This window comes from Mastigoproctus giganteus, chromosome 7 (assembly GCF_048544385.1).
Source record: "Mastigoproctus giganteus isolate SK-2022 chromosome 7, ASM4854438v1, whole genome shotgun sequence".
In the NCBI taxonomy this organism is placed as follows: Eukaryota; Metazoa; Arthropoda; class Arachnida; order Uropygi; family Thelyphonidae; genus Mastigoproctus; species Mastigoproctus giganteus.
Window position 1 is genome coordinate 170,667,877 of NC_143581.1, and position 25,577 is coordinate 170,693,453.

The 25,577-nt window shown below is 37.7% G+C and overlaps 1 protein-coding gene across 1 annotated transcript in view; it reads right to left on the bottom strand.

Moving 5' to 3' along the window:
- Positions 1–10,949: 10,949 nt before the first annotated feature.
- LOC150083332 (death-associated protein kinase 1-like) overlaps positions 10,950–25,577 on the bottom strand; it is a 574,715-nt gene continuing 560,087 nt past the window's right edge. Inside the window, exon 28 of the mRNA XM_090377188.1 lies at positions 10,950–12,603. Coding sequence (XP_090233314.1) covers positions 11,901–12,603 — 703 coding nt within the window. The 3' untranslated portion in view covers positions 10,950–11,900. The remainder of the gene's footprint in view (positions 12,604–25,577) is intronic.

Genomic DNA, 25,577 nt, shown 5'->3' on the forward strand with positions numbered 1-25,577 from the left:
CTGCAAGAAACAATGGCTCTAATAGGAAATCTGCATAATCCAGTCTTACCTGACCGAAAAGTGAACGATTGTTGTATGTTCTGGCCTTCAATTCATTTAACTGAGACATGGTAATATCTCAGTTAAAGGAATTTTATTCCTTTAATTTTTGATACGTGGTTAAAGTTTTATTGTAAGGATTGACCAAATTGGTAAATAGTCAATTAGCCTCAACTTTACATTGGAAAGGGAAAATATGCATACTAAGTCATTAAATTTTCAAAATTTCGCGCTTACTCGGGACACAAATCCAATTTAACATCCATCATAAACCAACAAACACTGGTATGCTTCTACATTATAACAGCTATCACTTGTTCATCTACAAAAGATCTATTATCTTTAATCAAATTCTCAACGCCTATAAATACTCAGATGGAATCTGCTTTAGACTCAGAAATACAGATATTAACCAGCAGATTCTTAAACAGGGGTTACCCCCATTTTTACAATATACCGAATTAGGGTACAAGCTAAGGATTGGATACAAAAAAACTATGCCAATCAACAACAGTAACAACAAAAAATACTTTTATTTCTGTCCCATATGTTGAACAGTAGCACAAGCAGCTTAACAGATTTTTTAAAGATACCGAATTTAAGATCGTGGCCAGACCAATACAGAAATCACATGCTATACTGAACAATCATTCAGTTCTTTCTTTCCTCTTTTGCAACACCAATAAATGACTTGGTATACAACATTCCTTGCAGTGATTGCAATTTGTCTTACCATCTACATTCACATGAGGAATTCTTTTGGGGAAGTGAAGAACAGAAGCTTATTAAACTCAAAGAGGGAACTTAATGATCTTGTATTAACTGAGAGCAAAGTGGAGGAGAAATTGATGAAGTTAAACAGAGGAAAGGCACCTGGGGTGGATGGGAGATGGCAAAGGAAGTAAGCAAACCCTTAGCCATAATTATGGGAGCCTCCTTGGGCTCAGGAGAAGTCCCCACTGGAGATGGGCAAATGTATCCCAATTCACAAAGGGGGATCAAAAGGTGACACAAGTAATTACAAACCTATTAGTTTAACTTCTGTTCTATTGAAAATATGGAGTCACTAGTTAAAGAAGCATTGTAGGATCATTTAGACAAGACTGCAGTAATAATTCAGACAAAGAATGGGTTTGTTTAGGGAAAGTTTTGTCTGACAAATTTGATTAGATACTATAATAGTATAGTATTACAAAGTAATACTATACCATTACAAAGGAACTGGATGCAAAAAATAATTTTGTTATCATATACTTGGATTTCAGGAAAGCTTTTGATACTGTTGCGCATGGAAGACTACTGTACAAATTGGAGCAGTATGGTATTAAGGGAAAGTTGCTACAATGGATAAAAGGAGGGTTGATGGGAGACGACAGAGAGTGGTAATCAATGGACGCTGCTCTTCATTGACATGTTATTAGTGGAGTCCCCCAGGGTTTGGTGTTGGGCCCACTGTTGTTTTGTATATTTATCAATGATATTGATGAAGGTATATCAGGCTTTTTTAATTTTTTTAAATAATTTTTTAAATTGACTGTTTTCTGTAATTATTTTGCGTTAATCTTTTATTCATTTTAATTTCTGGAGAGCATCATACGGAAGTGTTCCGTGTATCATATTGAGGTATATTTCTCTTATTCTTCTACAAATATTGATATTAACGTAGAATGTATTGATGAGCATCATAGCTCTGTTATATACTATGAAAGGTGTGCAGCAATATATTGTGGGGGAAAAAAGTACGTAATCTGATTTTATGTTCATTTCTTCGAAAATTGTGTGTGAATTGGATAACACCAGAATAATAAAATTTATGGAAAATATCCAAATGTAGTATAACTCATTAAGTGGAGTTCATCTTCTGTGACATTGTGAAATCTTTTATATAACAGATATCTGTATTAATACATTAATAATTTGAAAGCTATCCACTGACCTATTTGTAAAATTTCATCTACTTGCCTACAAAATGCTAGAAAAGAAAACCTTTCCAGTGTTGTAAGGTTTGTGCACGTGGTGTTCAGTTTTTGAAATTTTTTTGATGCAATAATCTTTAATAATGCCTGTTAAGAGGAAAAAAAAGTGAATGCGGTATGAAAAAAAATTTCTTGTAAATCGGAAATGTAATCAATTGAAAATTCCACATAATAGTTAAGCAGAAATTAACATATTAAACAAAATAAAAACAAGGAAAGTGGTATTTCTAGTTTAATTGCTGAAATGGAAAAGCCTTTTGTTTATACAGCTTGAAGAACACTTGACAGTAAGTACTCTTAGGTCTTACAACGATTCAAGAAACAGCTTAAGTCTCTACAGTGACCTAGTGAGGCAAGCAGTGCTGAGTCTTTTGTTGCTGTCTGTGTATGGATTAGTAGATTTAAAATGTGGGTAAATTTGCATACTGAGGAGGCAGTGGGTACAGATAGTAATGAAACTTAGATTTTCCTGGTGCACTGGCATTCATCATTGAAGAAAGCAGATATTCTTCTTTTCTTTAAATTTTTAAGAATATGTTAACCAAATAAAAACATTATAATACAAGAATTAAGAAGGATGTAGAGCTGCTGGAATGAGTATAGAGAAGGGCAACAAGATTAAAAAAGGCTTAAGTTTTGCAAATTACAGTGTCTGGAGACTAGGCACCTGCGAGGTGATCTGATTGAGGTGTATAAAGCCTTGAATGGTTTGAGCATGCTCAATGCTGATGGGATTCTTTCTCTTGCTCAGAATAATCACCTGAGAGGGCATAAATTCAAATTGAGGAAAGATAGTTGTAGGATAGATGTGCGGAAGTTTGCCTTTAGCCAGTTGGTGGTTGATTGCTGGAACAAAGTTCCATCTGTCATTGTAGAAGTTGATAGCTTAAATAGATTCAAGGCAGAACTAGACAAACATTTGGAGCGAGTGGATGGGTGAAATGAGAAAGTTTTTTTTTTTTTTTTTTTTGGCTGATGCTACATAAGCTTGCTTTCTTGCATCATGTGGCTTTATTAATGCTAATTAAAAACTCAAAGGCAATTTTTATGAGAGCCCAAAGAATCATAAGGTAATTTCTGAGAAATAAAAATAATTATATAATAGACTAAAGCCTAGTCATAAACTGATCTTTAGATTGTCAAAGTGATCCTCTAGGAAGTGACACTAGTTATGTGAGAAAGTTGTTTTTGTTACTAATGGCTCATAACATTACCTTCTGGGTTAATGCAAGTGGGTGTATGTGTGTGTATTTTTATGATACACAAACCCTTTTTAAGACCTTTCTCAATAAAGCTGGTGATTAACCATTATGCTGATGATGCTAAATGTCAAATATGGAATTACATATATCCAATACTTAGCTTATTATATAATATCATATTAGTTATGGGATAACAATATACCATAATCTAGCAACATGGCAAGAAATCGGTTTGATAAATAATTCTCCAAGAAAAAAGTAGAGAACATTTCAATCATAATTAAACAGCTTGACATTCAGAGAACTATTCATATTTTATATTATGTAATTATTAATATTCAATCTGCACCTTGTCTTAATGGGCACTTAATAATTCTGAAAAATCACTTTGGATCAAATTATAAATATTACTACACTCACAAACTAATTAGTTCTACCTTTTTGAGTCAGTCAAAAAAGTTCTCTTTTTTTCAAAATTCAGCATAAAGTACAAAATATAAATAATATACAGTTATAAACTGAAACACAATCTAAAAGTAGCTTTTGCTTAGCCTTTAAAAATGAAGTCTTTTTTTTTTTTTTTTTTTTTTTAAATTTTTATACATTTTTTCTTGTCAGAAAGTACAGTGTGTGCCACTTACTGTAATCATGGATAACACTGTCATTCAAATACTGTTATCACTTTTAATGAAGTCCTAATTCCATATATAGATACATAGAAAAACAGCATTTATTGTAATAAGGCTTCAGTTTATGTTATCGCTTATTTACCTTATCGTGGTTTATGCACATGCAGTGGAAGTGGTTATGTAACAGCCCAATTTGTTCTTGAACTCCAATGTGTTGTATGGCTAGTTAATGATTTTCTTCTTAAAGCTTGTATGGTTGTTGGTGTCATTACTCTGTGAAATGGTCCTTGAGGTTGTCACAGACATTCTCTCAGATATGCCAGACAAGCTGTACTTGCTACGTGGGAGTCTAAAACGCTAATGGAACTGATATTCGGGTGACACTCAAGTCAAGTGGACCCAATTTCGGCGAAGTCCGGATGGTCTGTGACAGCCAAATCCTCTGCTTGCACCTTCACGCACGATGGTGGGACTGTTAGTAATCCTGGGTATAACCTCCATGCACAAGTACATGGTGGGTGACCACCCAGGTGTGAACCAACGTAAGAAGGGGTCGAGGTGTGGCGCCCACACCACATGGAGGAATGCCGCTCCTCTATGTTACCAGGCAGTACTAGGTGGTAGATGACTCTCATCAACCGGTGCAATACCACCACTTTGCTTATTGGAGGCTTGAAGTGGTGGAACTCATGTTTAGTCTCTACAGCTAAGTTCTGGTCAACCCTTCCCTATCTCTTCCATCATGCAGTATGATTGATGACTTTTGAGGTTATGATGAACATCATGGCGAGATCCAATATTCCTTACATTTCGAGGGTACAGCTCTAAAACGGTGTTCGCAGGCCGGCCGCTAGTTAGTACACCGGACTGAACCTATTGGTAACTCTCTAGGAGGCTTCCGGATCAGCTAGTGTATAATCTTGCTACCTCTACTCTGCCAGATAGTGACTGGAGGGAGTCCGAGTAGTGTGTATGCGAGGAGAATTGTCGAGGCCATGTTATGTCAAGGATCTGGGTATATTCTTACCGTGTGTATGCCATATCCAAAAATATCATTACTTCATACAGCATATCCCACCCACTTTTTCTTACTATTGAATACACCATGAATTGTCAAACTAATAGAGCAAGCTTATCTGCAAAAAGATCTAAACCTCCCAAGCACTTCCTAATTCATTTCACAAATATACATGGTCTCAATTCTAATCTCAACGATGTCCATTTCCACTTGCAGTCTGCCAAACCCCATGTATTTTTCTGACAGAATCTCAGTTATTGGTTGATTCAACCACTGCTCATCTCAGATACCCAAATTATTTGTTGTATGATTCCTTTTGCCTCAAAGGTGGTACTTGTGCATATGTCCGTTCTGATATTCCCTGTCAGAGACTTGGCAATTTGGAATCTCCTCTCTTTGATTTTCTCTGGCTTAAAATCTCTCTACCTCATTGTGTCAAATTCATCTGTCGTCTTTACCGTTCTCCCAACTCCACTAATCATTTGGAGCCCTTTGACTTCCTCTCTTTGCAACTTGACTGTCAGAGACTTGGCAATTTGGAATCTCCTCTCTTTGATTTTCTCTGGCTTAAAATCTCTCTACCTCATTGTGTCAAATTCATCTGTTGTCTTTACCGTTCTCCCAACTCCACTAATCATTTGGAGCCCTTTGACTTCCTCTCTTTGCAACTTGACTTTCTCCAGTCCAACTTTCCTAACAGTGAGGTAATTTTCCTTGGTGATTTTAATGTTCACAACTCCAGCTGGCTTCTGTTTTCTAGTCACACCTACCCAGCAGGTCGAGATGCTGAGGCTTCTGCAATTACTAATGACCTAGCACAGATTGTTCATTTACCTACAAGAATACCGGACAATCCTAATCATACAGCCAATACGCTTGATCTTTTTCTCACAAACAACCCTTCTAAGTACACGGTCGAAGTGAGAGGTCCTTTAGGCACTTCAGATCACAACTTGGTGATTGTCTCTTCTCCAATGGAACCTTTATCTCATGGCTATTCCCAACCTCGTGTTGTTTGGCATTACAAGAATGCAAAATGGGATGACCTGCGAGACTTCTTTTCTTCTTTACCTTGGTCGGATTACTGTTTCAAAACTTCTGATGTCAATGTTTGCTCAGATCGTGTCAGTGAAATTATTCTTGCAGGAATGGAATCCTTTATCCCACACTCCACTTTAAAATCTTGTCCTTTATATAAACCTTGGTTTTACAATAAATGTGCTACGGCTGTTCAAGAGAAGAGTGTTGCATATCGTAATTGGCTTGTTTCTAATTCTCCAGTTTCATTTTCTGCCTATACCAAAGCTCGCAACAATTGTAAAGCAGTTATTAATTAGTCCAAACTAGAGTTTGAACAGGCTAAGAGTAGAAAACTTTCTTCTTGCCGTAATGATAGCCGAGCATTCTGGTCTCTTGCCAAAGCTATTGGCCGCAACTTTTGTCCATCTCTGCTCTCACATCTGTCCAAACCAGATGGTTCTGTTGTCACTTCAGCCAAGGCTAAACCTGACATGCTAGCATCCCATTTTTCTTCCAACTCATGTATTAAGGATCTTCGTAAAACACCTCCCACCATTCCCAACACGCTCCATTCAATGCCTCCTGTGGTCTTCCGTCAAAAGGATGTCAGAAGGATTTTGACAAATCTTGATGCTAAGAAAGCTCCAGGTCCCGATGGTATTTCTCCACTTGTTCTCAAAACCTGTGCTCCTGAACTTACTCCTATTCTTTGCCGCCTTTTTCACTTTCTTATTCCAAAGGTGTTTTTCCTTCTGTTTGGAAATTTGCTCATATCCAGCCAGTTCCTAAAAAGGGTGACAAATCCCTCCCATCCAATTATCATCCCATTGCAATTACTTCTACTCTTTCTAAAGTAATGGAGAAATCAGTTAACCACAAACTCTTAAACTACCTAGAAACCTTCCATCTGATCAACGATCGCCAGTATGGATTCCGTCAGTGTCGATCCACTGGTGATATTCTAGCTTATGTTACCCATTTATGGACTAATTCAATGGAAAGGTTCGGTGAAACACAAGTAGTTGCTCTTGACATCTCAAAGGCTTTCGATTGTGTTTGGCATAAAGGTCTTCTAAACAAGCGTCCATCTTATGGTTTGCCAACTGTTTTTAGTAATTGGTTATCCAGTTTTCTCTCTGATCACTCACTGAGGGTGATGGTAGATGGCTCTCTGTCTTCTAACTTCTCCACTAATGCCAGTGTCCCCCAAGGTTCAGTTCTTTCTCCCACTCTTTTCCTCTTGTATATTAATGACCTTCTTCCATTGACTGGAAATCCTATCCATAGTTTTGCCGATGATAGCACATTGCATTCCACTTTCCATTTTGAGAAACCTTGTCCTGCTCAATCAGCTTCAACTTCTCGAAAATCTGCTACTAATTCCTTAAATGCTGATCTTCAAGTAATTCTCCAGTGGGGCAAAGACAACTTAGTTGATTTCAACCCTTCTAAAACTCAGTCTTGTCTTATATCTTGCAAAAAGGATTCTTCTGCTCCTATGCTTATCTTTAGTGACACTCCGATTTCTAGGCAAAATGATATATCTCTTTTGGGGATTACCCTGACTTCTAATCTCTCTTGGCACAAGCACATTACAAATGTGCTTGTGCCAAGAAAAACTTGGTTTTCTCTTTCGCTCTCGGCGTTACTTTTCTTCCAAACAGCTGCTCACTCTGTATAAATCGCAAATCCGCCCTGCCATGGAATATTGTTCTCACATCTGGGGTGGTGCCCCCAAAACCTCTCTCAGGCTTCTTGATTCCATTCAGAAGAGACAGTTAGGTTAATTAATGATTCATCTCTAACAGAGTCTCTCCACTCGCTTTCTCATAGACGTACTGTTTCTGCTGCATGCCTCTTCTACAGATACTTCCACGGGCACTGTTCTTCTGAATTGGCTTCTATAATTCCCGCTCTCTCTTTCAAAACAGTCCGAACACATGCCGCCACCAGTCAACATCCATTTACTGTCCAACTTCAAACTCACAGAACCAACTTTTCATCTTCCTCGTTTATTCATTCAACTGCCGTTTTCTGGAACAACTTTCCTTCATACGTATTTCCTGAAATTTACAGTCTACAGAAGTTCATGTCCAATGTCAACAAATATCTTCTTTCGTCTTCTCAATCTCCAACCCAAGCATGGTACTAAGTACTATAGTTTCTAATACCTCTCGTGTTTGGGGTTTACATAAAAAAAAGAAAAGAAAAAAAAAAGAAAGAAAGTATTGTATCTCTACCCCTACCAACCTGGATGTTTTACAGCTAACCAGTTTCTAATTCTTGATTTTAATATTTTCGATAAGATTTTAATAATTTTGTTTTTAATGGATTTCCAGAAATATTAAGACAGTTTAATTTTTATTGATGACTTTCTAGAAGAAATCGTGGAGAGTCGAATTAGAGTATTTTATAATGTTTGATTTTCATGTTTTCTTTCTGTCCACATTTCTGCTCTGCATCAGTAAGAAATGCTGAACAGATGTATTCTTGTTCCATCAGTTATTGTTATCACTTTAGCTGAGTTCCAAAGTGATCACAATAAGCAGCACTCACTGTACTGTCTTAAACTTAGTTAAAGCAGTGAATAAAGAACTAATAATACTAATCTCTTTTATTGATAACTTACCTCCACATTTTCCGCTGAGTGGATAATGTGGAGGTTATTGCAACTTGTAACCTATATAAACATGAGGTACAAACCTGTTTACAAGTGCAATTAAAAAACTCTGATTAAAACAAAAAATGAGCTAATTGACAGTTGTCATCACATGAGGAAGATTTCAGGTTTTTAAATTACTTTTAATGGCTCAAACATTGCTTTCTCTAATTAGTTCTATAGTAGGGATTTTTCTTTGGTCCACACCATCATTTTAACAGAAAAGATGTAAACAAAAGTACAGTAAAACCTCAGTAATTCAGATTAATAATGTAGTACATGTATCTATTTTGCAATTCTTTGATTATCCATTCTCTGCATAATCTCTCCATCTCCTATAATTATTGTTTTTTATAATCTGAATTATAGAATATAATTATACAGTATATAAATATTTTAAAGTCAGTTCACAAAAACAAGCAAACATATGTTAATACATATACACATACATAAAAAAAGAAGCCAATTAAATTAGTGAGGGTTTACTGTAATATACACTGCCAGTTAAAACATTATGGCCACTTACTTAATAGCGGGGTATGGATCCTATAAGGCCACTTACTTAATAGCGGGGTATCAATCCTATAAGGCTTCTGTACATTGCAGGAGACATGTTGCCATGATCGTATCCTGTAGAACCATTGTAAAGGATCCAAATGTCAGATTTGTCAATTTACGTAATCCCAGAAATTTTCTATGAGATTTATATTAAAAAATTCGACACCCAAGGTGGCACTGTAAGTCACTTTCATATTGGAAAATGATATTCAAACAATACTGGCAACACAGCAGGGTGCATTATCCTGCTGGAACATACTTGTGCCATCCAGGAAGACAGTCACCATGAAGGGGAGTGTACCCGATCAGGCACAATGGATAGGTAGTTTTTTTGCATTTGAGTGTGAGCTAGGGGTTTAAGGTCTCCAATAAATTTCTAAGAAGACATCCCCCAATGCCAACACTGATGTCATTTGCTTGTTTCAGTTGGACCAGGACATCACAGCAATTCCTCCCTCATCTACTACCCACACAGCATAGCAGGAAATGAGATTCACTGAAAAAGGCAACTTTTTTACAGTTGTCAATGATCCAGTGATGCTATTCAGATACAAACTTTAGGCATTATTGGTGATGAGTGGTTGTAAGCACAGATGCCAACTCTGGAGGCCATATGGAGGAGGATTCATTAGATTGTGGTCTTGAATCAGGGGATGACCAGCAGTGTTGGTCATCCCCTGGTTCAAGTCCATGATCAGGGCAGGACAGCCTATGTTGAATTATGGCTGTCAATGAGACATGGGTACTTGGCATTGGCCTGATGAATTGCTCTGTCCACTATCCATCCACTCTTGGAACACTTAACTACAGCACTCTGAACAGCCCATAAGATTTTCAGTTTCTCTACTACTGCCACCCTTCAACCATCCCTTTTATGAAGTCCATCAGATCGTGTCCTTACCCACGTTGATTAAGTACTTCATATGGATTGCATGCCACAAACCTCTAGTCATATTTACCAGTTCTCATCACAATAAATGTACTGTCAGGGAGGGAGGAATGGTCAATTGTGAAAACATGGGGTTGATCATAATGTTTTGATTGGACAGTGTACATCCAGTTTTAGAGCATGACTATTGTAAACATACAAAGCAAAACAGAACTGTGGGAAAATTCAATTGTCTAGAAAAAACTGATTAAATGTAGAAATTAAATTACTGTACACGTGACAGTTCTGCAACTTTCATGTATATGGTAAAATCAATATATACAAAATGCATCTAGAAATGTCAATGCAAGAGGCATCACATAATTGCATGAGCTGATATATCAAGGCTTGTCAATTAGACACACCATACAAGTTCTGACAGCTTTATTATCCAGATGTAAATGTAGTTTTAGAATGTTGGCATTTTCAGACTTGCTTCTTAATGGCTAATGCTTCCATACCCCATAATTAACATTCATTAGGAAGCTTAATTAAAACTGCAGCATTATCAGTATCCAGTTTATGAAAAATATTGATATGCATGCAGTGCCAGTTCCATCTTTGTGACATTATTGTGAAAACTGTAGTTGTGGAAATAAGTCCACAGATTTGTTGGAGCTGGAATGGGAATTGAGGCTAATTTCGAATGAGTTATCAAACAGTGAGACACTCCAAAATATTAACAGATAATATTGTTAACAACAGCCAAAATGGAACAGTAAGCACCACAGACACATATAAACAAAATCCCCAAATCCCAAGGAAATATATGAATAGGAAATATAAACAATATTATTGTACAGTTTAAATTGAGCAACAAAATAACAATACATTCAATCTCACTAACAACTTTGTCACATGTGTAACATAAGATTTACTGGTAGTGTGGCAATGTATTCATGTAGGAGGGGGGGGGGGCAAAACGAACCCTAGTAAAAAGAATTAGAGAATATTGAAGTTATGTCAAATATGGGAGGGTCATGATTTCAAAAATCACATGAAATATAGCTGAAACCTGGAACAAGAAAACAATAGGTTTTTAAAACAGAAAAATTAAGAAAAAGGAGGGTCAATTCATACATGAAAGTAAAGAAATGGCATTAAGCTAAAAAGCAGGAGCACAGCTAGACAAGGAATGAGTCAATAGCTTTTCAAGGGTGATGTGCTAGGTTTGAATTTCTGGTGCCAGTAGCAAATATTTAAAATCAGGGTATCTATCATGCAAGGAAACTTTTGCTGTTATTTCTGTAATTGCTACTTGTTTTATCCTTGCAAAATTTTGCTTATTTTGCAAAAATAGGTACATGCAAAGTGAGTGGGGTTTTCAGAAATATACTTGTGGGGGCTTATTTTGAGATTAAAAACATAGGCACACTTATATGCCTTTGTGGTGACTTTTATGGCAATGCCTTCTTGGGATGGTTAAATTAATCATCTCATACGGCCATTTGGTATAGTCTTGGGTGCCCCTTTTGCACCATATGTTGCTGACCTGAGTCCCTGAATACGAAATTGAGGTGAAGGCATTCCAGTAGCAACATCTCATCTTAACAATGATATCAATGATGGAAAGTAGAAATGATCATGTGTAGTGTCAGTCCCTGAATTCAAACAAATAAAAATGTCTGAGCTCATTCTGCTTTATTTCTGGTCTTTTAAAAAGTGGTGCTTTGTTATATGTAATCTTCCTTTTTAGTGTCAGATGATGGAATGTATTACTAGAATTTGATGTAAATTATTAAGCTTTATCAGTTTAAAACACAATAACTTATGATATTTCCATAACATCAAATTAAACATAGGTGACTCAAAGTGTTAAATGTTCCTGAGATAAAATTAATTTACAATAATAAACAATTTGAAAATAGCAGTTATCTAGATATGTTGGAACTGGAAGTATGAGATCCACTGCAAACTCCACCAGCACCAATGTCATCATTAGTTACTTCTTCATCTGATGAGAAGACTTTCAGAAGGGGAGCAGTATGCAGTATTATCTCCATGGCATCACTACGACCAAGTTCTTCTAATTTCTTTAACAAAGAACCAACAGTGCTGTTTGTCTCTTTTGCCCATTCTTGCAATATACGAGCTGTAGGACTGAAAGCGGGATTATCACCTGGATCTAAATGGGGTAACATATCTGTCATTCCCAATAAGACACCTAACATACACCAGTCTCTTCCAATTGGTTCTGGAGGATCAAGAAGAGCACAAAGTTGTTGAAGAACTGTCAGGGATAGGCTAGTGAAATGTATATTGGGACCTAATAAAATACCACTATTATTATTATTATTATTATTAATGCTTACTTCTTGTTGCATAATTTCAGAGGAACTAAACATAATCATATCAAATACTTGTTCTTTTCTTGAAGTATCACTTTGGATTACAGCCATTGGCCCCTTTGTTATAAGAGCCAGCATTATATCTTTAGAGTAATATGCAGATGGATGAATTACATGATTATGGAGTTCTGCTGGGCTAAGGATGACCTTTTGAAAAAGCATTCCTGGACATATATCAACCATAGTTTGATCAATAACTCCAATTAAACCATTCAGGAAATAAAAACTGCAAATAAAAATATAAAATTTCTTTAATTTTATTTTGCTAGTAATACATAAAATTCATTAAGAAAAATGTGTATTTACATAATAGATATTACTAGTTTATGGACAATTGTAAGTAGGAAAATTACTACCACTTTAGTGCAATTTTAAATAAAATTAGTTTTTCTACTGTGAAGGATTAAAGCTCAATGACTTCTAGTTGTGTCATTGTCTTCTGTTCTTGATTTCAGTGATAGTGATTTAAAAATGTATTAATCTTCCTTCTTTAAATTTAATAATTTCCACATGAAAATTTAAATATGCAGAAAGAGAGGTGAGTTGCTTCTAAAGAAGTTTTTAAATTCCATTAGTTTCTACTTTTAAGAGACCTGAAAAACCAATTTTTTTCCCCTGAGTTCTACAATCATTTTAATTACACATCAAAGATCGGCTGAAATGATAAGGTGTAAAATTGTTATTCTTATCTGGAAATATACCATATTTGGGTAAAAAATGTCATCAAAGGTGATCTGAATAAGCTACTGTGTCTACCCACTTAACCTTTCTAATAAAGAGCAATATTTTGTTATTTACTATTTACAAACAAAATATAAACAAAAACATTACAACTATAAGAAATAAAAAGGAACCAAAAAAAGTCCTTTAGAGACATAAATTCAAAATTTTTAAACTACAGCATATGTAGAATATACAAGGGGGGGCTAAAAATATCTGTATTCACCCAGAAGTAGTTGTGGTAGAAGGTTGAAACAAACACCATGTATTACACTTTATCAGCATAGTCACCAGACAAAATGACACATTTCTGCCACTCTTCAATACACTTCCACGGGCAAGTTTTATAGAAGTCCCCTGAATCTCCTTTAAACCATGACTTGTTGCAATGTTATGTGGTTTTTGGGAGCATTAGCAACTAAGGCCATATTGCTCAGGGATATGCGGTGGTCATTCTCTGACCTTTCCGCATCCTCCATATTTGGTGGTGACGGCTTGAACCCCGGTCTAATCAAGAAGCGTGTGCTACGCACTGCTGCTCCTTCCCACCTGGCTACGGAGATGCCTAAACCATGACTTGGCAGCAGAAATCACATCATTAGCAAAATGTCTTCCATGAAGAAAGAACTTCGGGGCAGGAAAGAGGAAGGAATCTGAGGATGGTGGGGGGGCATAATAAAAGGGTGCAGCAATATTTTAAACGGGTGTACCTCACTATCGCATTATCATGGAGCAGGCACAAACCTTTTGACAGCTTTCCCTGTCTTTTTTCTTTTATAGCAGCACATAGGCCTTATGAGGATGTTGGAATAATATTCACTGTCACAGTACAGTACATTTGAAGATAATCTGTTAGTACAACCCCCGTATAACAGAGTACTTCTACAACACAGTTTCACTCTAACATGATTATTAAATTGCGGCAAACCTTGCACAACACGGTTAGAGAATTGCGGCAAACCTTGCATAACATGGTATTTTTGAGCTTTTCTGCTGGAAAGATCTTGCTATGTTGGATGTAATTTTTCAACATTTCCATTCTTTTTTGTGAATCCCCACTGTTGACTAGCTAGCCATTAGGCAAAAAAAAAAAAAAAAAAAAAAAATGTTGGGAAATCCCCATGTTAGGAAAATCCCCCTACATGTAATACAACTTCTTTAGTTCTGTGCTTGTTGAACTTATAGAAAACTCTAGATTTCAAAGTTTTACTATAAATAAATAAATCTTTGTCCTACCCAACGAAATAAAGTGTGAAATTGGTGAGTGAAAAATTACCTTCATGGCAGTAAATGACAAAGGATTATTACTGGATAACATGCCAGGCCATCCAAAAGATTTAAATCAATCAAACGTGGAAGTAATGTTCCTGCATGTAATACAACTTTTTTAATTCAGCCATTAGAACAAAGCATTATATCTATCTTTAAAACTCATTACATCAGAAAATCGTTACAATGGATTTTGAGAAAAAAAAAAATCCGAATTTATTGAAGGTGGAGGAAGCATGGAAACATTTTTTTTATTGTGGACTGTATCAGCTTTATCGCTCAAAGTAAAACCATTAATATTAAATGCTTGTTGGAAAAATGTATGGCCAAAGTCAGCTCATTCAGGAAACGTGGGCGAACTGGCAAAAAACGGAATTGGTGAGACAGTAAAACTTGCTAAGTTGGTAGGAGGAGAAGGTTTTGATGATATGACTACTGAAGACATTCAAGAATTACTGATAGAAAAAGAGGCTGGCGAAGCAATTTGGTGGAAATGGCATGGGAGGTAAACCAAATCAATTCAGAGGATGTTTGTACATATTAAATTTCTGAAGTTCCAAATTTTACACTAAAAAGCATACGGGAAGGCATAAACTTAGCCGACCAATTAGAATCTTATTTTTTGGATGCAGATCCTTTGACTGAAAAGAGCACAAAGTTCAAAAGGAAGCTTCAAAAATGCTTAGCTCCATACCATGCAATTTACAAAGCTCTACAAGCAAAAGCAAACACACCCAGATTACTGACTTTTTAAAAAGAGCAGAAGAAATTTCAGGAGGATTTTTTTTTTTATTATGAAAACGCCAAACAAGAGAGGTATAAGAACCTATAGTACTTAATACCATGCATGGGTTGGAGATTGAGAAAACGAAAGAAGATATTTGTTTACATTAGGCTTGAACTTCTGTAGACTAATTTTCAGGAAATACGTATGAAGGAAGGTTGTTCCAGAAAATGGCAGTTGAATGAATAAATGAGGAAGATGAAAAGTTGGTTCTGTGAGTTTGTAGTTGGACAGTAAATGGATGTTGGCAGCACATGTTTGGAATGTTTTGAAAGAGAGAGAGCAGGAATTATAGAAGCCAATTCAAAAGATCAGTGCCCATGGAAGTATCTGTATAAAAGGCATGCAGCAGAAAGAGTACATCTATGAGGCAGAGGGTGGAGAGAGACTGTTAGAGATGAGTCATTAATTGACCTAACTGCCCTCTTCTGAATGGAATCTAGAAGACAGAGAGAGAGGTTTTGGGGGCAATGCCCCAGATGTGGGAACAATATTCCATGGTAGGGTGGATTTGCGATTTGTATAGAGTAAACATCTGTTTGGAAGAAAAGTAACACCGAGAGGGAAAGAGAAAATGGAGTTTTTTTAGCTGCAGAGGAAACAATATTTGTAATGTGCTTGTGCCAAGAGAGATTAGAGGTAATCCCCAAAAGAGATATATTACTTTGCCTAGAAATTGGAGTGTCATCAAAGATGGTGCCTCCGTAGCCAGGAGCAGCAGTGCGTAGCACACGCTTCTTGATTAAACCGGGGTTCGAGCCCGTGACCACCAAATACAGAGGATGCGGAAAGGTCAGGGAATGACTGCATATCCCCAGAGCAATATGGCCTTAGTTGCTAATGCTCCTAAAAAAAAAAACCCAGTCACCAAAGATAAGCATAGAAACAGAAGAATCCTTTTTGCAAGATATAAGACAGGACTGAGTTTTAGAAGGATTGAAATCAACTAAGTTGTCTTTGCCCCACTGAAGAATTACCTGGAGATTGGCATTTAAGGTATTGGTAGCAGATATTCGGGAAGTTGAAGCTGATTGAGCAGGGCAAGTTTTCTCAGACTGGAATGATATATGCTATCATCAGGAAAACTATGGATAGGTTTTCCGGTCAATGGAAGAAGTTCATTAATATACAAGAGGAAAAGAGTGAGGGAAAGAACTGAACCTTGGGGGACATGGTGGAGAAGTTAGATGACAGAGAGCCATCTACCATCACCTTCAGTGAGCGGTCAGAGAGAAAACTGGATAACCAATTACAAAAAACAGTTGGCAAACCATAAGATGGAAGCTTGTTTTGAAGATCTCCTTTATGACAAACATGATCAAAAGCCTTTGAGCTGTCAAGAGCAACTGCTTGTGTTTCACCAAACTTTTCTATTGAATTTGTCCATAAATGGGTAACATAAGCCAGAATATCACCAGTGGATCGACACTGATGGAACCCATACTGGCGATCGTTGATGAGACGGAAGGTTTCTAGGTAGTTTAAGAGTTGGTGGTTAATTGATTTCTCCATTACTTTAGAAAGAGTAGAAGTAATTGCAATGGGATGATAATTGTACAGGAGGGCTTTGTCACCTTTTTAGGAACTGATTGGATATGAGCAAATTTCCAAGCAGAAGGAAAAACACCTTTGTAATAAGAAAGTGAACAAAGGCAGCAAAGAACAGGAGTAATTTCAGGAGCACAGTTTTGAGAACAAGTGCAGAACTACCATTAGGACCAGGAGCTTTCTTAGTATCAAGATTTGTCAAAATCCTTCTGACATCCCTTTGACTGAAGACCACAGGAGATACTGAATGGAGTGTGCTAGGAATGGCGCGAGGTGTTTTACCAAGATCATTAATATGTGAGTTGGAAGAAAAATGGGATACTAGCAGATCAGCTTTATCCTTGGCTGAAGTAACAACAGAACCATCTGGTTTTGACAGAGATGGGCAAAAGTAGCGGGCAATAGCTTTGGCAAGAGACCAGAATGTTCGGCTACCATTAGGGCAAGAAGCAAGTTTTCTACTTTTGGACTGATTAATAACTGCTTTAAAATTGTTGCGAGCTTTGGGGTAGGCAGAAAATTAAACTGAAGAATTGGAAACAAGCCAATTACGATATGCAACGTTCTTCTCTTGAACAGCCTTAGCACATTTATTGGAAAACCAAGGTTTAGATAAATGACGAGATTTTAAAGTGGAGTGTGGAATAAAGGATTCCATTTCTATAAGAATAAATTTACTGACACGATCTGAGCAAATGTTGACATCAGAAGTTTTGAAACAGTAATTCAACCAAGGAAAAGGAAAAAAGAAATGTTGCAGTTCATCCCATTTTGCTTTCTTGTAATGCCAAACAACACGTGGTTGGGAATAGCCATGAGATAAAGGCTCCATTGGAGAAGAGACAATCACCAAGTTGTGATTTGAGGTGCTTAAAGGACCACTCAGTTCGACCATGTACTTAGAAGGGTTGTTTGTGAGAAAAAGATCAAGCGCATTGGCTGTATGGTTAGGATTGTGCGGTATTCTGGCAGGTAAATGAACAATCTGTGTGAGGTCATTAGTAATTGCAAAAGCCTCAGCATTTCAACCAGCTGGGTCTATGTGACTAGAAAGCGGAAGCCAGCTGAAGTTGTGAACATTAAAATCACCAAGGAAAATTAATTCACTGTTAGGAAAGTTTTACTGGAGACAGTCAAGATGCAAAGAGAGGAAGTCAAAGAGTTCCAAGTGATTAGTGGAGTTGGGAGAGTGGTAGAGAGATGAATTTGACAGCATGAGGTAGAGAGATTTTAAGCCAGAGAAGATCAAAAAGAGGCGATTACAAATTACCAAGTCTCTGACAGGGAATATTGGAATGGACATATACCAAAGAACCACCTTTGAGGCAAAAGGAATTATGCAGCAAATAGTTTGGACAACTGAGATGAGCCTTGGTTGAATCAACCGATAACTGAGATTCTGTCCGAAAAAAGTACATGTGGTTTGGCAGACTGTAAGTGGAAATGGACATCATTGAGATTAAAACTGAGACCACGTATATTTGTGAAATGAACTAGGAAATGTTTGGGAGGTTTAGATCTTTTTGCAGATAAGCTTACTCTTAGTTTGACAATTCATAGTATATTCAACAGTAAGAAAAAGTGCTGTATGAAGTAATGAAATTTTTGGATATGGCGTACATATGGTAAGAATATACCCAGATCCTTGACATAATGTGACCTCAACAATGCCCCCCCCCCAAAATACACTACTCGGACTCCTCAATTATTATCTGGTACAGTAGAGGTAGCAAGATTATACACTAGCTGATCTGGAAGCCTCATAGACAGTTACCAATAGGTTCGGTCTGGTGTACTAAGTAGTGGCCGGCCTGCGAATACCATTTTAGAGCTGTGCCCTCGAAATGTAAGAAAGTTTGGATCTCGCCATGGTGTTCATCATTACCTCAAATACCTCAGTCATAGTGCATGATGGAGAAGGGTTGACTGGAACTTAGCTCTGTAGACTAAGCATGGGTTCCACCACTTCAAGCCTTCAATAAGCAAAGTGATGGTATTGCCAGAAGGTGGATATTCCACAACAGACAAAATGTTCTCGTTTGCCTGTGCTTAGCAGCGATGAAGAGGAAGAAAATTAAATGAAGATAAATTATCTGACATATATGTATCACAGTTTGTAAGATGTTTGTTCAGTTATCACTATTTTTAATAAAAATTAAGTTTCCAATAGTTATAAAAAAAATGGTGTATTTTTGTGAGCTTTTGGAACATAACTCCCCTTTTGCACTGGTTCTTAGTCCTGTATAACACGGTTTCTCACTACATGAGATTTTATAGGTGAGAGAGGGTGCACAGGTTCTTCTCCCTTCTTTTAGGGTATATCCGTACTTGCTGTTATTGAGAATGGTGGACAGTGGGTTGAGTGCTAGACAGAATCATAGTGGGTTCAAGGCATCTCCGTGGAAGATTTCTCTTCTGATGGGTATTATTCTGGTCATGATGTTTGCCACCATGATGGTGGTCCTCCACTTGCCATGGCTGCTTTTAGGAAGTGTGTCAATGTTGGGTTGACTTTGTAGCTCTTCAGTGTCTCTATCAGCCAGCTATGGGACACGGAATCAAAGGGCTTGCAGTAGTCACTGTAGGCTGTGTACAGGTTGTGGTGCTTCTTGTAGGCTTACTCCATAACTGTTGTGTCAATGGTGAATTGCTCCTGGCATCCTCTGCTTACATCCCATCTGCTGCTCGGCCATGACGTTCTGGCTCTCCAAGTGGTCTGACATCTTCTTAATTATGCAGCTGGTCAGGATCTTGTTTATTGGGAGATTGGTCTATACTTTGCCGGGTTTGTGATGACTTTGTCCTTATCCTTCAGGTAGGCAATTCCTTGAATCAGACTCTGGGACTGTCAGGGTGCATTATTATCTGGGTGACTGCTCTGCTATGTGCCTGTGTGTGTGCAACTGAACTTTTTGCACCAGTAGTTGTGGATGTTATCTATTCCTGGGGTTTGCCAGTTGTGGGACTTCCTGATCGACTGTTGTATATCTTCTTCTCAAATCCCTTTTTTTGTACATTCTTGGTTTTCTTCCTTTCTAGACCTATCCAGGGGACGGCCATTATTGCTAATTTCACTGCTCTACAGGTTTCTCCAGAATTCCTCAAGTACCTTCTGGATGGGGGGGGGGTCTATTGCCTTCCTTCTCCTGTTGTCTGTTTTCCTCTTCCAGTAAGGGTGAAGTCTCTTGCTGAATGCCAGGAGTTTCTGTTTGAGGGTGTCAAGGTATTCCTCAATCCTATTATTATAGTAATAGTATTCACCATACAGTGCAAGGAAGTTGCAGGTTTTTTCTGCACTGTCAAAAAAAAAACAAAAACCCACCAAGAAAATACAAATTATATGCTTCCTTCCTCACACAGGTAACCCAATTGACCTTTGAAATTATTCAAACTGTCAGCCTCAACTACTGCAAGGGCAACTTGTTCCAGCAATCAACAACTTGCTGGCTAAAAGAAAATTTCCTACAATCTGATCTAAACCTCAACCCTTGTAATTTTAATTTATGCCCCTTAGTTCTGGAAATCCTTATTACAATGAAAATTCCACCTTCATTCATTTTACTAATCCCCCTCAGAGCCTTATAAACCTCAATCAGGTCATACTTGGAGTCTTTCTTTGCATGGTAATCCTTTTGACAATCTCACCATTCGAGATGTCAGTCTTTGGACCCTTCAAGAAGCTCAATGTCTTTGATGAAGTTTCCATACTTGAACACAGTGTTCCAAATGTGGTCTTATAATTTCCTTATATAGTGGGATTATGACCTCCCTATCTCTACAGGATAACGTTTGATAAATCACCAGTAGGACACCACGGTCTTTCCTAGCTGTCTGTTACACTGTTCAGAAAATTTCATATCTGCCAATATTGTAACTTGCAGATCAACCTCCACTGTTTTTAATTCAACCCTACCAAGGGTATAATTTATTTGGGGTTGTTATTCCCCAAGTGTTAAGATTTAGCATTAGCATTAGTTGAGGCATATGATGCAAAAAAGCAAGCTTATACAGCATCAGCCAAAAGAAAGAAAGAAAAAAAAAAAAAAACACCCCTTCCCATTTCACCCATCTAGTCACTCCAAATTTGTCTAGTTCAGCCTTAATTTGTTTAAGCTATCAACTTCTACAACAACAGATGGAAGTCTGTTTCAGCAATCAACTACCCTCTGGCTAAAGACAACTTCTGCACATCTTATTCTACAGCTGCCTTTCCTCAATTTGAATCTATGTCCCCCCCCCCTCAGGTTCTTAATCTGAGCAGGTGGAAGTATCCCGTCAGCACTGAGCCTGCTCAAACCATTCAGGGCCTTATACACCCCAATCAGATCACCTTTGCAGGTGCCTACACTCCAGATGCTGCAATTTGCAAAACTCTAAGCCTCTCTTGGTACAAGCACTCCTTTGTTCACCATTCTTGTTGCCCTTCTTTGTATTCGTTCTAGCAACTTTACATCCTTCCTAAAATGAAGTCTCCAGACCTGTATGTTCAATTTAGCAGAACGAAAACATGTCGCTTATCTGACCATCTCTGAAGTCTGTTCAAGTTATTCTGAAGGAGAACTACTTGGCACTGACCATTAACGACTCTTCCAATCTTTATGTTGTTTGCAAATTTGACATCACACCTTCTATCCCTTTGTCAATGTCATTTGTGAAAATGAGAAATAACAGTGGTCCAAGAACCAATCCATGAGGAACCCCACTCCTAACGTTACACCAATCTGAAGTACAGTAAACCCCCGCTATTCGCGGTATCTGTATTCGCGGTTTCGCGTATTCGCGATCGCCGATTTAATATAAAATGAAATCTAAAAAAATGTGAATTTTAAAGCGCCGTGAATATTTTCCGCCATAAAAAAACATGGGCGTGCCTAAAATTATCTTTCCCGGTCAAAACAGCGCTCAGTGGGTGGGGGGAGAGAGGTGACAAAATCGCCAGCGTGGATGTTTCTCGCTAATCCTTGTTCAGTATGTGTTATGCGCTTGTTATGGAAGGTTTCGTCGTTTGCTTTTAATTTATATGCTTATAAATTGAATAAATTTATCAATTTATAAATTGATATGCTTAAAAAATGATAAATCTACCGTTTTGCAGTGTAAAACAGACTTTTTCGAGTGTGTTAACGGAAGAAAGTGACTTTATTGTGGACAAGTTCTTTCTAACCCCTACAAAAATATGGCTACGAATAACAAGAGAAATGTGAAAATATCAAAGAAATGTGATGACATTAGCGAATAAAACTGAGTTATTAGATAAAATTTCGAATGGTGAAAGTGTCTCCTCCGTGGCAAAACATTATAAAATCAATGAGTCAACGGTACAATCAATCAAGAAATCGGAAGAAAAAATCCGCCGTAGTGTCCGTGAAAACGCGCTAATTGCTTAAAAAATTTGCTCTGTAACTCGTGATGTTAAATTAGAAAAAACAGAAAAAGCTTTAAATCTGTGGATAGAAGACCGAACTCAAAATAAAATTCCGTTAAGTTCACTCATTATTCGTGAAAAGGCAAAACTCCTTTATCAACACTTTAGCGAAACTGGTGATAGCACTGGCAGGATAAGTTTTTTAGCTAGCAAAGGCGCTGGTTTGAAAGATTTGTTTGAAATTTCTAATAAATATTACGTTTAATATTAAATTTTTTCTTATTTTCATTTAGATGTCATATGCTTGCATTTCACTATGTACTGTCTATGTACATAGTCATATTATGAAGATACATATAATACATACATAGACAAAAGTTTAGACTAGTTTTTCTTATATATTTCATACTTTGGAACGGAACCCCTTTATTACTATGGGAGCAATAACTCAGTATTCGCGTTTTCGGTATTCGCGACATTTCTCAGGAACGTAACCCCCGCGAATAGCGGGGGTTTACTGTATATCCATTAATCACAACCCTCTTCCTTCTGTCCTGCAGCCACCCAGCAATCTATCTTAGAATCTTACCAGTAATCCTAACCTGTTCAAGCTTATACAGTAACCTCTCATGAGAGAGACTGAGTAAAATGCTTTGCTAAAATCCAAATAAGCTATATCGAAACCGTTCCTTAAATCCAGCTCATTAGTTACTGTGTCAAAATAGCCTACTAAGTTAGTTAAACATGATTTTCCCTTAACAAAGCCATGTTGTGTGTCCTTTGGAATGCCATATCTATCTAAATGTTCCTGAATTGCACTCTTAATCATTGCCTCTAAGATTTTTTCTACCATTGAAGTCAGACTAACTGGTCTGCAGTTATCTCTTAGAACTGCTTTTATGTATTGGTGATACATTGGCACTTCTCCAATCCAAAGGAATCTTCCCCGAGTCCAAAGATGCCCTCATAATTAGCGTCAATGGCTGAATACATTCCATGGTGCTCTCTCTCAAAACTACAGGGTATATGCAATCAACTCTGGGAGTCTTACCTTTATGTTCAAAGGTTTTTCTAATAAACAATTATCTGTAAATATGGCATCACTAATTTCATATAGCTCCGCCTCACTTGCACAGGCACTTCTCAGCATGAAGGATCTGTCGTCAGTAAAGACCGATGCAAAGTACTGTTCAATTCATCCACAACAGCAGCTATGTTATCTAAGACTTTCCCACACAAGGGTCCAATCTGATTAGCTTTCTTCTTCATTGTATTTGCATACCTGAAAAATTCCTTAGTCCCATTCTGCAGCCTTGGCCTCCCTAACCTTATTTGTGGTACTATTACAGATAAACTGGTATGTGTTGTAGGCTTCGGTACTTTTCATCGTCCCATGCTATCTTTTTCGGTGCCTCCGTAGCACACGCTTCTTGATTAGACCGGGGTTCAAGCCAGTGACCACCAAATACAGAGGATGCAGAAAGGTGAGGGAATGACTACCGCATATCCCGGAGCAATATGGCCTTAGTTGCTAATGCTCCTAAAAAACCAAAAAAAAAACAAACAAACAAGCTATCTTTTTCTGCTCTATTTGACTGGCCAGCTCCACAGTCATCCATTTTGGCATACTCCTCCTCCTGCAATATTTTCATGTTTCTGATATGTCTACAATGTGTACATTATATAACTTTGTCTACAATGTGTACATTATATAACTTAATCAGAACTTCAAATTCATCAAATCTGTTTACTTTTTTTAATTTTTTTATCGTATGATACGAGCAATACACGAAGGAACCAGTTTTTTTCCTGCTTGCTTCGTGTATCGTGGCTGTGAGATCCAACACCGGATAGTGCAGCACCATCAGTGATATCCAAGTCCGAGGCGTGATTCAAACCCGCGAACTTTGGGTTGCTAGGCAGGCACTTTACCCACCCGGCTAGCCCGGTCGGTATTTGTTTACTATATTCCTCGCATTAGTGTACATTCAACTATACATGCACCAGTTTTTTTGTTCTTATTAAGCATAACAGGCCATATATCTGCTTCTACCGTGAAGATTTCCTCCCAGCAGAATATGTAATCTGACACCTCACTTTCCAGGCTACTGTAGGTTCTAGTAGAAGCACTGTAAGAATCAGTTTTAACTCTGCTTGCAGTTGCTGTTAACCTGTTAGTCTGTGCATCTCTTCAAACTAGCAGTGCCTTGATAGAATTAATAAATTTTTTTGTGTCCCTTCTATTTAATTGTATTCCATTCCAGGATAACAGCCTTGCCTGTTAATGAGCACAGACCATTCCGAGAAAAATGCTATCCCATGAGCCTTGCATAATCTCTCCAGAGTCAAACATTGACAAGGCCTTCGCCATGCACCCCCTCCTACTGTGTCTGCAGAATTGCACACACTTTCAAATTTAATCCTAATTCATGACATTTGTTCTGTGTGTGTGTGTGTGTGTGTGTGTGTGTGTGTGTGTGTGTGTGTGTGTGTGTGTGTGTGTGTGTGTGTGTGTGTGTGTGTGTGTGTGTACTCAAGCATGCTCATATACATAGCATTAGAAGAGGCATATGATGCAAGAAAGCAAGCTTATGCAGCATCAGCCAAAAAAAAACAAAAACAAAAAAAACCTTCCACTTCACCCCCTCCATTCATTTGAAATACCTGTCCAGCTGAGCCTTAAATTTATTTAGGCTATCAACTTCCACAACAAGAGATGGAAGTCTGTTCCACCAACCAACTACCCGCTGGCTAATGGCAAATTTCCGCACATCTGTCTTCCCTCAATTTGAATTTATGCCCTCTCAGGTGATTATTCTGAGCAAGAGGAAGAATCCCATCAGCATTGAGCATGCTCAAACCATTCAAGGCTTTATACACCTCTACAAGATCACCTCACCAGTGCCTAGTCTCCAGACACTGTAATTTGCAAAATTTAAGCCTTTCTTCATAAGAGCAACTCTTTGTTCCATTCACTAATCTTGTTGCCCTTCTCTGTACTTGTTCCAGCAGCTCTACATCCTTCTTGAAATGAGGCCTCCAGACCTGTATACATTGTGGCTTGACCATTGCCTTATACAAGGGAATAATCACCTCTTTTATCCCTGCTAGAAAAATTCCTGTATATCATTGACAAGACACCATGAGCTACTCTTGCAGCCCGTCTGCACTGCTCAGAGAACTTCATATCTGCCTGCACAATTACCCCCAGGTCCTTTTCGTTCTCTACCACTGTCAGTGTAGTACCACAGAGTTGATATGTTGCTCTGGGGCTGCTGTTTCTCATATGTAGTACTTTACATTTGTCAATGTTAAACTTCATTTGCCACCTCTCAACCCATCTGCTCAACCTTTCCAGATCCTGTTGCAGCAGCATAGCATCAGTAGTGTCCTTAACAACCCTGCCAACCATTGTATCGTCTGCAAACTTGGACATTAAACTTGATATACCATCATCAATATCATTTATAAATACAGAAAACAATAATGGACCCAACTAATAACATTAGTCCAC